Here is a 13,041-nt window from a genome sequence, read left to right on the forward strand (position 1 = left end):
CTTTCTTTACCTACAGTGGCGTAGCTAGGGTGAGATATGCCTGGGGTGGTGGTGCCCCTCCCACGTCCTTCCACCTCCATCCGCTCCTTCCCCTCCTGCTGTTCGCCCCTTCCTTTCCCCCATACGCACTACTGTGCGTGCCCCTTCCCTTCCCTCATATCTCGTTAACATTCGCGGTGCAGGCAGCAACTCCAACCTGCTGCTCACGCCAGCTCTTCCTCCGACGTCACTTCCTAGCCGCGGTGTCCAGGAAGTGACATCAGAGGAAGAGCCGACACTGGTGCGAGCAGCAGGTTTGGTTTTTCTGCTCGCACCACAAATGTTAATGAGATATGAGGGAATGGAAGGGGCACGCACTGTAGTGGGGGGGGGGGGGCAGAAAGGAGGATGGGTGCTAGTGCCCCGACTAAGACGGCACCCGTGGTGGACTGCCCCCACCCCCTTATTACAACACTGCTTACCAAAAAGATATGGCAATATATGGTGAAAGCACATCTGTTATGAAAAGCTGCGCATCCTTAGAGCAATTTTCAGCCCAGCCATTTTATTGAAAGTTGTGCTAACAATAGATGAGCCATTTAGAGAGTAATGCTATAACAGAGAACCTACTTTTCTTCAAAAATGTTAGCATAAGTAGTAGAAAAGGTACACAAATTTAGACATGACCACTTATAGCAGGGGTGGGCAACTCCGGTCCTCGAGGGCCGGCATCCAGTCGGGTTTTCAGGATTTCCCCAATGAATATGCATGAGATCTACTTGCATGCACTGCTTTCAATGCATATTCATTGGGGAAATCCCGAAAACACAACTGGATTCCGGCCCTCGAGGACCAGAGTTGCCCACCACTGACTTATACCAACCTTACAGTTCATTCCTAGATATGTTTAATTAAAGGCCCAACACAAAAATATCAACCTTAGTAAATTTCATCTAGTGAGTGAGCATTTAAAACACAGCAACTAATTTATCATCTTCTGGCATTTAGAGATCTTCTGTTTTGGGCCGTTTGAAAACATTCATGAAATCACCTCACAGCCACCCGTTTCTTCATTGGTCTCTTTTACTGCTCAGGTCCCTACCCTGATGCAGGAAACAAAACTCTGGCTGTGTCGGCAGTGGTCCGGTGAAGTGGTCTCAAACTCAAACCCTTTGCAGGGCCACATTTTGGATTTGTAGGTACTTTGAGTTAATGTCTTATTAAAGAAATGACAACTTTGCATGAGGTAAAACTCTTTATAGTTTATAATCTTACCTTTTGGCTAAGTCTCAATAATAATATTGTAATTTATAGCTAAAGAGACATATGATCAAGAAAGTGTTTTATTTTACTTTTGTGATTATGATAAACATATTGAGGGCCTCTAAATAGTACCTGGTGGGCCATGAGTTTGAGACCACTGCTGTAATGCTTCTTATATATTTATTCAATTTTTCATTAAACTTCCAAGCATATAAATCTTGTACAGATAGTGTGGTTAACCAAATAAACAATTTAAGGTATAATAATTAAATAAAGAACAAGAATAACCTACTAAAAAATTAGTATGGTTACAAATAATTAAAGCACTATCATTGATCACCTAAAAATATTTTATAAGTCTCAAAATATATTCAATACATGAATATAACTTATACAATGTGAACACTCAGACCCACAACTTTATCCCAGTGAACAAAGATCACGGAGTAGCTGTGCAGAGAGACCATCATAGTGGTTTACAGTCTCACCCATCAAAACCAGTACAGAGCATACAATAAACCAAATCTGTATAGAAAACTGTAATAACTTATCTTGGTTTATGGTGGGAAACAATCAACAGCTGCTCCGGGCACCTCCTTAAAGTTACAACAACATGCACACAGATTCACCGACATGCATGATGGTCTCTCTGCACAGCTACTCCGTGATCTTTGTTCACTGGGATAAAGTTGTGGGTCTGAGTGTTCACTTTGTATAAGTTATATTGTGACCAGGCAGACACGATGCCTGCCAGGGTCCCTGTTAGTTCAGGGAAAAAAGTAAAAATGAAATCCCGAGGTGGAATCAGGAAGGTGCATGTAAATCCTGAGACTGATAATTTATCCTGTGACCACCAGAGGGAGCCTGATTTATTTGATGAAGAAGTGGGTGATTCATTCCCGAGCCACCACCGGGGGAGCCCAAGAGGTCCCAGCTACTCTGCTGACTCAACTAGAGTAGGGCGTTGCCCCAAAGTATTTAAACCTGCAGTTGAGAACAGACAGGGAGGTCAGCTAGGGAGAAGGTTTAAACCTTTGGGAGTCCCCGGGGCCAAGCAGGAGCAACCAGCCTATTCCCATGGAGCTGTTAGAGGCTGGACAAGCTGAGGAGCTGCTATTTCCAGAAGAACAGCCCATGGAGTGTGAGGAAAGTCTGGCAGAGTATGCTCCTGATGTTTCTGAAGCCATGCAGGTAGACTGGGTCTCTACCAGCAAGTAGTGAGTTGTGATTTTTTGCTCTGGACTGTTTGGGACTATTTTTGTTTTGGTAAGCTGGGAGTGTGTATTGTTTGGGAGAGGTTTTGCTATCATCCTGGGCGGGAATTTTGAAAGCCTGTATTGAGGCCTTTCTTTTGCAAAACCTGACACTCTCTTATCCTGGCAGTGAGTTGAACTGGCCAGAGGCTTTAATGGAACTTTGGACACTAGAGCTATTGAACAAATGCCTTGAACTGTGTTTGTGTTTTTTTTGAAACTGCCTGTTTGGGCACAGGCAGTATTAGCTCTAGGGAGAGCTAAATCCTCACCTGCAGCGAGGATTGAGTTAAGGCTGGGAACAAGCCCAGAACTTTATTTTGTACTGTTTTCACTTGTTTCTTTTGATATTTTGGTTTTTTGCTGCTGTGGGAGAATTCTGACAAGCTTACAAGTTGTAATGATGATCTACTTACTTTCAAGAAAAGAATGAGTAAAGTTGAATCATTTTTCCATGAACTTTGATTGTGGTGCTTTGTGATTTTTGTTCCTGTTTAAAGTCCAGTCCTGCAGGGTGACTCCATTTTGGGTCACTCGTCAGTGTGCTATTTTGTGGTAACCACTGGGAGTGCTATTGAGCCCTGTCCTGGGCTACAGTGGGCTACAATATTCATGTATTGAATATATTTTGAGACTTATAAAATATTTTTAGGTGATCAATGATAGTGCATATATTACATATCACCTTTGATAATTTGATTACCCTCGTTTTTTTTGAGTACAAATAATTAAAGACACTCATGTCCACTATCAGATCCAAGAATTATTGAGTAACGCAAATTCAGGAATACAAATTATAGTAAGAAATTAAATGTCCTCTGCTAAACCAGGAGCCCAAAATATATTCATGAGTGATTGTTGTTATAGTTCCTTCCTTTTCTGCTCGCTGTAATGCAAGTTAAGGTTTTTTTTTTCTTTAAATTTAATTTATTATAAATTCTGAAAAGTTTTTTTTCTTCTAAGAAATGATATGAAGGCAAGAGAACAATGAAGAAATGGGTGTCTGCGAGGTGATTTCATTCCTAGATATATGCACAAACATAACAAACGTATAGTATTCTTAATTTACAAGTGTATATATGTGTTTCACCCATACTCCGGTTAAGTACTTTTTTCCACAATTTAGTATTCAATAAGAGGTTATTTACATGCATAATTACCCATTAACGTGTAAATGACTAGAAAACGAACATTTATGTGCCTTCTTGAACCTACAACTAGGTGGTTCCTTGTTACTCCTGTACTGTTCCTTTACATATTTTATTTTAGACTACCTAATACAGAACTTTTTACATTCCTCGATATGAATAAATACACAGTAATAATATTTCCACATGAAGACGCTGGACACAGTGTAGAAGAAAGTCTGATCTCTTCCCCACAGAATGGCCTCCCAGATGGCATTTGCCCTGGTTAATAAGCACACCTCAAAGACATGACAAAAAAATAAATAAATAAAAGGTGCTGCAGATGGGCATCTCCTCCTTCCATTTAGCATGCTTCTGCTGAGATTTCTTGGATGGACTGGCTGAGGGAGGTGCAGGGCAAAGTGTCCAGATGTAGAAAAGGAAGCCATACACAATCTAAGGCAAATGCAAAAAAGTATGTCTCCTTGCCTTCATTTTTCGTGAAAGAGTCACTATACAGTTAGGTTGGATTTTTCTGATCCTCCGGGTGTTCCAGTGCCTGAAAATGAAAGAAAAAAAAAATCACTACATATAAATCATTCGGTCAAAGAAATCTTCAGTGCAAAAGAAACAAGAGATTAAGGACCCGATTCTGTATAGGATGACAGGTCTCAGCAGCCGCCTAAGTGGCTTTTCAGAATAGCACATGGGTGTCCTATACAGGGGTTTTAGGTATCTGGCCAATCGGAGTCTTATGCCACTCCCAGTGCATCCCAGGGTGCACTGGGAAGGAGGCCTAAGACTCTGGTTGGCCCAGGTGCCTAAGGCCCCCTTATGAGAGGGGCCTTACACATCTAAGCCAATCAGGGCCTTAGGCTCCTCCCCGGTGCATCCCAGAATGCATTGGGAAGGGGAAAGCCTGCCATTTTGCAGTGGCAGGCCTGCCGGCTGGAGGGTACATGACTCCCTCCATCCTGACCTTCATTTTAAAAGGTACGGGGGGAGGGGTGTCTTCCTGTTAGGGAGGATGCTTCAGGAAAGATGGCAAGAAAAGCAGAAAATCACTCCTTTAGAATATCAAACTCTCTTCTTATACACATTTAGCTAAATGTGTATATGAAGAGAGTTTGATATTCTAAAGGAGTGATTTTCTGCCTTTCTTGATATACTTCCTTTAATCACTCTAATGAGATAGAGTACCAAGTTTTTGTGGTTTTCCCCACTTATTTGTTTTGATCAGGGAAGTTGGCGGCAGGAGGAATTGAGCACTCCTCCTGCTGAGGGATGCTGCACCGTACGCCTGGAACAGGCTGCCAGAGTCAATACATCATGCTCAGTCTCTAGCAGTCTTTAAATCCAAACTAAAAGCCCACTTTTTTGAAGCTGTTTTCAACTCTTAACTCCAACTCACTGTCAGATACTTATACACATAATATCATTCCTTCTGCTAGAAACTCCCCAACCCTGAGATGTCCTGTCTGTTTGTTCAAATTAGATTGTAAGCTCTGAGTAGGGACCATCTATTGAATGTTAAATATGCAGTGCTGTGTAGGCCTTCCAGCACTATAGAAATGATAAAATAGTAGCAGTAGTCTACTTCAGAAACAATGTAGCAAAAATCTACAAAAATACTTTATTTAATATACAAGGTTTTTTCATATTGTTACAATTTAGGGAATAAGTAGCATTTCCTCTGATAGAACAGGAACTGAACAGAAAGTACACAGGTAGCTAAAACAACTGCTTCAAATCCCCCTACTGCCATCTGGTGGTTTTACAACATTTTACAGTTTGAACTATATACATATCCTATATAATAAAACCCTAAGCGCGCATGCGCATTTAGGGTTTCATGATCCCTGCGGCCGTGTTTTCTGATCTGTGGCTGGATTCTATTTTAGAGCACGGCGGAAGGGATCACTCTGGCCACTCCCCTCCTCCCGCCCTCACTCACCAACCGCTGGAGGAAGCGCAGGCAAGCTCTCTCCCTGCCCGCGTCCTCGGCAGGGAACACACTGGAGCTTCCCGCCTCTCGACCTCACTCACCAACCGCCGCCGCCGCTGATCCTCCTCTTCAAAGCAGCCTGCGATCTTGGCTGGCTTTAGTGAACCGCGCAAGCCGCTCTCCAACTTCAGTAGCACGTTCCATCTGATGAACGGGATCGCGTCAGAGGGAGTGTGCTACTGAGCTGGAAAGCGGCCTGCGAGGTTCGCTAAAGCCGGCCACAATCGCAGGCTGCTTTGAAAAGGAGCAGGCCAGAAGACGCTGGGATGGAGGGAAACTAAGAACTGGAACAATACAGGGGGAGAGGGAAAGGGGGCTGCTTTGGGGGGAGGGGTGTGCTGGGGACAGACAGCTTTGCTCTAGGGGGGAAGACAGAAGGGGACATGGAGAGACAGGGAGAGGGAAAGGGGGCTGCTTTGGGGGGAGGGGTGTGCTGGGGACAGACAGCTTTGCTCGGGGGAATACAGAAGGGGGGCCATGGAGAGACAGTCAGAGAGAAGGAAAGGGGGCTGCTTTGCAGTGAGGGGTGTGCTGGGGACAGAAGTCGCTGGGATGGAGGGAGGATAAGAACGGGAACAATACAGGGGGAGAGGGAAAGGGGGCTGCTTTGGGGGGAGGGGTGTACTGGGGACAGACAGCTTTGCTCTGGGGGGAAGACAGAAGGGGCCATGGAGAGACAAAGGGGGCTGCTTTGGGGAAGAGGTGTGCTGGGGACAGACAGCTTTGCTCTGGGGAGGAAGACAGAAGGGGCCATGGAGAGACAGGGAGAGGGAAAGGAGGCTGCTTTGGAGGGGGAGGTGTGCTGGGGACAGACAGCTTTGCTCTAGGGGGAAGACAGAAGGAGCCATGGAGAGACAGTTAGGGAGAGTGAAAGGGGACTGCTTTGGGGGTAGGTGTGTGCTAGGGGCAGACAGCTTTGCTCTGGGGGAAATACAGAAAGGGGGCTATGGAGAGACAGTCAGGGAGAGGGAAAGGGGGCTGCTTTGGGGGGAGGGGTGTGCTGGGGGCAGATAGCTTTGCTCAGGGGGGGAGGGAAGACAGAAGGACACAGACAGCGGCCAAGGAGAGAGAGAGAGAAAGAAACAGACAGACACATCTATTCTAGCACCCGTTAATATAATGGGCTTAAAGACTAGTCCCAGCACATATCACAGGACCGCTCAGTCACTCACATGAAATAAGCATGTCAGCATAAGGGGCTCCTACACATGCTCATCTTCAAATGTAGTATGTATATTATCCAATGTGAAAAATATGAAGAATGGTACTATATCCAATTCTTTGATTGAATGACCAGAGAATTGGGTAGAGGGAGTGCGCTAGATGTGGTGTATTTAGATTTTAGCAAAGCCTTTGATAGTGTATTATGTGTATTTATTGCTATGTTGTAGACCTCATTATATGGCTGTTGTATATTTCATCAATAATGAAAACAAAAAAATTCCCATTGCTGACTTCTTGGGGGCCTTCAGTGTATTCATAACAAAGGATGCTTCATGATGGAGATTTCTAATTAGTGATGCGGGCACAAATTTCTCACTAAATAATGGCTAACTCCCTGATTCTATATATGGCATCCAGATTTATGGACACTTCCGAGATGCGCACATTAACAAGCTGTTGACCATCAATAATTGGATGCTAACAACCAAGTGACATTAATTGTGATCAATTAGAATTTGCTTGCACATCTGTCTGTTTGCTATAGCATAGCATAGAATGCAAAAAGGGGTGAGGCCGTGGTGAGGCACGAGCAGGTTCAGGACATGCCAAAAAGATGAGAATATAATATTTGCCGCTGCTGGGTCAGACCAATGGTCCATGGTGCCCAGCAGTCCGCTGAAGCGGTGGTCCTTAGGTCAAAGACCAGTGCCTTACTAGAGTCTTGCTTTACCTGCGTACGTTCTGGTTCAGCAGGAACTTATATAACCCTTTCTTGAATCCCTGGAGGGTGTTTTCCCATATAACAGCCTCCAGAACAGCGTTCCAGTTTTCCACCACTCTCTGGGTGAAGAAGAACTTCCTTACATTTCTACGGAATCTATCCCCATTTAACTTTAGAGAGTGCCCTCTCGTTCTCTCCACCTTGGAGAGGGTGAACAATCTCTCTTTCTCTACTACGTCAATTCCATTCAATATCTTGAATGTTTCATTTATGTCCCCTCTCAGTCTCCTCTTCCCAAGGGAGAAAAGGCCCAGTTTCTCTAGCCTCTCATTGTACGGCAACTCCTCCAGTCCCTTAACCATTTTTGTTGCTCTTCTCTGGACCCTTTCAAGTAGTACAATGTCCTTTTTCATGTATGGCGACCAGTGTTGGATGCAGCACTCCAGGTGGGGGCGCTTCATGGCCCAGTACAGCAGCATGATAACCTTCTCTGATCTGTTTGTGATCCTCTTCTTAATCATTCCTAGCATTCTGTTTGCCCTTTTTGCTGCTGCCGCGCATTGCGTGGACGGTTTCATTGACTTGTCTACAAGTACTCCCAAGTCTCTTTCCTGGGGGCTCTCTCCGAGTACAGCACTAGACATTCTGTATTCATGCATATAGTTTTACAGAATAATGGGTCTTTTTGTCAAACTTGGTTTCAGCAGACATAAGTCTGGTGTCTAGAGTTGGGTATAGGAATTGGCGCTAAGCACTACTCTATAAAGGGTATGCCCATTGAGGGAGGGTCCATGGAAAGCTGCAACCATTTTGAACTAAAGAGGTTAAAAGACATTTCAAAATGGTTTTACGAAGGGAAGGTCCTGCCAATCAAATCTGATCAGCTTCTTTGACTGGGTAACAAGAAAGCTGGATATAGGGGAGTCCCTGGACGTCATGTATTTGGACTTCAGCAAAGCATTTGATAGCGTCCCATACTGCAGGTTATTGAGCAAGATGGGTTCGATGGGACTGGGTGAAACATTAACCACATGGGTTAGGGACTGGCTTAGAGGTATTCTTCAGAGGGTAGTGGTAAACGGTACCCTCTCTGATACGACGGAGGTGATCAGTGGAGTGCTGCAGGGCTCGGTCTTGGGCCCGATCCTATTTAACATCTTCGTAAGAGACTTGGCTGAAGGGCTTCTAGGTAAAATTACATTATTCGCCGATGACACCAAACTATGCAAACATAGTAGGCAACTGCACAACAGATGAAAGCACAGTGCCCGACAAAAGCTCAATGCCCGACAGTTTGACGCAGGACCTACTCCTGCTGGAGCATTGGTCAAAGACTTGGCAACTAAGTTTCAATGCCAAAAAATGCAAGGTCATGCACCTTGGCGGCAAAAATCCATGCAGGACTTACACCCTAAATGGTGAGATCCTAGCAAGAACTGTAGCAGAACGTGACTTGGGGGTGATCATTAGCGAAAACATGAAGACTGCCAATCAAGTGGAGAAAGCTTCATCCAGGGCTAGACAAATCATGGGCTGTATCCGTAGAAGTTTCGTCAGCCATAAGCCCGAGGTCATAATGCCGTTGTACAGATCCATGGTGAGACCCCATCTGGAATACTGTGTACAATTCTGGAGGCCGCATTATCAAAAAGATGTGTGGAGAGTTGAGTCGGTTCAGCGAATGGCCACCAGGATGGTCTCAGGTCTCAAGGATCTCCCGTATGAGGAACGACTAGGTAAGTTGCAGCTGTACTCACTCGAGGAACGCAGAGAGAGGGGAGACATGATCAAGATGTTCAAATATGTCACAGGCCGAATCAAGGTGGAAGAGGATCTCTTTTTCCTTAAAGGACCCACGGCAACATGAGGGCATCCGTTGAAAATCAGGGGTGGGAAATTTCATGGCGACACCAGAAAATATTTCTTCACCGAAAGGGTGGTTGATCGCTGGAATAATCTTCCACAACAGGTAATTGAGGCCAGCAGCGTGCCAGATTTTAAGAAAAGATGGGATTGGCATGTGGGATCTCTTCATGGAGGTAGTTAGGGGGTGGGCCATTAGTGTAGGCAGACTAGATGAGCTGTGGCCCTTTTCTGCCGTCATGTTCTATGTTTCTATGTTATGCTCTGAAGATGACCTTGTGGTCAGGTGCATGCCTGAGTTTAATTGCTCAAAAAAAAAAAAAAAGATAGCTTTATAGAGAAATCATGTGCACATCAGTAACTGTTGGGTCAGCACCTTGTGGCCACCAGCAACCATTGGAACAGCAACTGCCAACAACTGCCAGTACACATCTAGATGAAGGACCCGGTCACAGGAAAGCCACAGATAACAGTAAGCAACCTTCTAGATATGTGCATAGGAACAAGGAAGTGATTGGGATAGGGCAATTTAGTAGTATATTTGCATCAATTGGAATAGTCCTCAGGTGACATAGGATGCATGGGCATGGACCAAACAAAGGTTATATAAAGAGATTTTACCTAGAGACAACCTCTGTACAGCCAGATTCTGCCGGCTTCTGTCTGTATAATCTCTCCATTGCATCTTCAGACTGATAATACAATCTTATTACTGGTGTGCTTCCGCTGTTATAATTTATATACTCTACTTGCAAATAAATGTATTATTGGTTTTGGAAATACACTGCGCATTAATAATGTTGTGTGCATATATGTATTAGTTCTTCTCTTCTACATGTATGTTATGCATATTCATTAGGGATATCTTGAAAACCTAACTGGCTGGGGAGTCCCCAAGACAGGGTTGAGAACCACTGCCTTAGAGGGAGTCACAGTGAGGAGGTAAGCAGCGCCTCTTCACCTTTATAGAATAGTACTTAGGCCTATATTCTATAAATGGTACCTTGTTAGGCCATATATCCACAGCAATTCACACTCATCCCTCACAAAAATTTCCATTCATCTCAAAGAACCTTCAGAAATATTTATCTGTTAGTGAACAGCGATGAATTGTCAGCTAAATCGCCAGATCATCTTCATAAGTCCCGAGAATTACTCTACTATGTCTCTTCTTAGGAATATTTCGAAAATTTTAAACTCCAAACTAGGTCTCAGTAGAGAAATAGAATGGATGATGCTTGTCTAAGCCTGTCTTTACTGATTGGTGTTGAAAGTCACATGACCGCGACCCTGGGAAAATACAAAGGACACCGCGGCCATGTTGTCTAAACAAGGCACAAGCAAATTGAAGAGAGTCATATAAATGTTAGGTGAAGAGATAATGTGTGGGGATATTATAGATGTAAATATGATATTACTTAGAATCGTCATAGGTTTTTTTTTGTAGGGGGATTGCCTTGAGACAGCCCCAGCGGAACGAAACATGAATTTGTGTTGGCGCTGTAAAACACCCCTCAATACAATTGAAATAAGTGCCTGACGCTCAATAAGTTTATATACTAAAGTATTTATTTATTTTAAAAATTTATATACTGCCTAATGTCTAGGCCAAGGGTGCCCACACGTTTTTGGCTTGTGAGCTACATATAATCATTACATTTGTATTATGCATCCTTCGATCTTGTTGTATGCTTTTTGCTTTATCACAAAACCAATAAAATTTTTGAACTGAAAAATGACCAAGTCAAAATGATCTACCAACAAAAAAATGTAAAAAAAAAAAAAACAACAACCCCACTAAGCACACTGTACGCAGAGAAAATGTTAATTATAATTTTTTTTTTCAAAGAGGTCAAGGTAGATGACTTTAAAATATGCAATGTCACCTCAGTAACTATACAAAAATAGACAAATATACCCCCTCCCATTTTACTAAACCGTGATAGTGGTTTTTAGTGCAGGGAGCTGCGCTGAAGATCCCACGCTGCTTCCAACGCTCATAGGCTCCCTATGCTAAAAACTGCTATTGCGGTTTAGTAAAAGAGGGGTCATAGTACAAAATATAGATAGCAGATATAAATTCTCACAATGGACACATTTTGATCACTAAATTGAAAATAAATATAATCATTTTTCCTACCTTTGTTGTCCAACCAAAGACATCCCCCTTGCCTTTTTTTGTTGACATGTCTGTATTCCAAGGTGAGGGGCTCTTCTGTTTTTCTACCCGCCATTGCATGATTGACATGCAATTGGTGGCTGTTTTTTAGGTGGCCAGCTCCGATGCTTATAGAATCCGGGCCTTAGTGTTGATCTTTTCCAGTGCCCATTTATGAGCACCATTTAGAGAATTTCTTCCTAACTGTATAACTACCTCCCTCCCCCACTCAAACAAACAATCACGTCCAATGGCACTTATACACATTACCAGGATTTGCAGGCCATGTCACATCTCTGATATAGGCTGGAAGTTATTCTTCTACAGGAACTGTGCATTTTTCCTTGTTTTCTGAGGGAATGGCAAGGTAGTCAGTCCTGTAGGAAAGCAAAATGCAAGGAAAGGCGCCGTTACTAGAAACCAGAGGGTCAGTAACTAATTGAGCAAGGGTGGAAGATCCAGAATAAGTGTGAGACTGTTATTAACAGGGGAGGGGCATCCTGCTCTTCAACTTAGGCTCAACTTTCTTTGGCAAACCTTGAAACATCAAGTTGAAGAAGTAGCAATGTTGAGAAATAATTCTCATTTTGTTTTGTAACTAAGGATCCTAGCCAACTTCTCCAAGAACATTTTCAAACAACGATGGTCATGATTATTTCTTTCCAGGCCAGGGTGGGTAATCTGGGTTAAAAAGAAATAATAATCTAATATGATTTGCTGAAGACTGCCCAAGAGATTTTATATTAAGTTAAAAGCTGACGGGTTCTGGCTCATGCCCCCAGTGCTGACACTTTACTGTTCTCTGAGATGAATTCAAGAATTTTAAGAAGGGAGAAAAAAAGAAAGTGGCTGCCATTTTTTTCCATTCCTAGAGATACTTACGCACTCTCTTGGGTAGTTTCCTCCGTCTTGGAGATTTTCCTGTAGCAATAAATCATTTCTATCAACAACCACAATGTGAGAAAGACCAGGAGGATGTACATCATGATTTCAGAGACAACAGACGTGAAGTCGTCTTCAGCTATTCAGTGGAGAAAATAAAATTAGAACCAAAGAAACTTCACAATGCATCCAGAAAAAACAACAACCAGTCACTAAAGACCAGATTTAATTTTTCATCCCACTATAAAACTTTCTAAACCCCTAGTTTTAGGATTAAAACTAAATCTAACATCCCCCAGAGACCCAGTGTTGTAATATTACAACATCACATTTAAGGCTACAAAATAAACCCTCCCCCATTTTTTTTCTTTTTAAAACTTCATGTACATTACTAATAGAACCTATTGTTCAGTTCTGCAACACCATTGGATGGTTGAATGTGTAAATAGGTCTGTTTATCTGGCCATGAAGTCATACAACCCTGTTGCCTGCTTTGGAGTATATCATCTTGTTGTTTTGGATGGGATACATCAGGACTAAAGTAAGTAAAAAGCTTGAAATATTTTTTTATGTGATCATTAATATGTGTAGATCATGCAGATTTTATGACATCATTGAATATACTG

General features: G+C 43.0%; 1 protein-coding gene across 1 annotated transcript in view; it reads right to left on the reverse strand.

Annotated features, from left to right (window-relative positions):
* Positions 1-2,264: 2,264 nt before the first annotated feature.
* The window catches only part of SCN3B (sodium voltage-gated channel beta subunit 3), a 39,587-nt gene continuing 28,810 nt past the window's right edge, over positions 2,265-13,041 (reverse strand). The window contains exons 4-6 of the mRNA XM_033917279.1: positions 12,416-12,554; positions 11,804-11,910; positions 2,265-4,181 (exon numbers count right to left, since the gene is read on the reverse strand). Coding sequence (XP_033773170.1) covers positions 11,847-11,910; positions 12,416-12,554 — 203 coding nt within the window. The 3' untranslated portion in view covers positions 2,265-4,181; positions 11,804-11,846. The remainder of the gene's footprint in view (positions 4,182-11,803; positions 11,911-12,415; positions 12,555-13,041) is intronic.

The sequence above is a fragment of the Geotrypetes seraphini genome, chromosome 13 (genome assembly GCF_902459505.1).
Source record: "Geotrypetes seraphini chromosome 13, aGeoSer1.1, whole genome shotgun sequence".
Taxonomy (NCBI): Eukaryota; Metazoa; Chordata; class Amphibia; order Gymnophiona; family Dermophiidae; genus Geotrypetes; species Geotrypetes seraphini.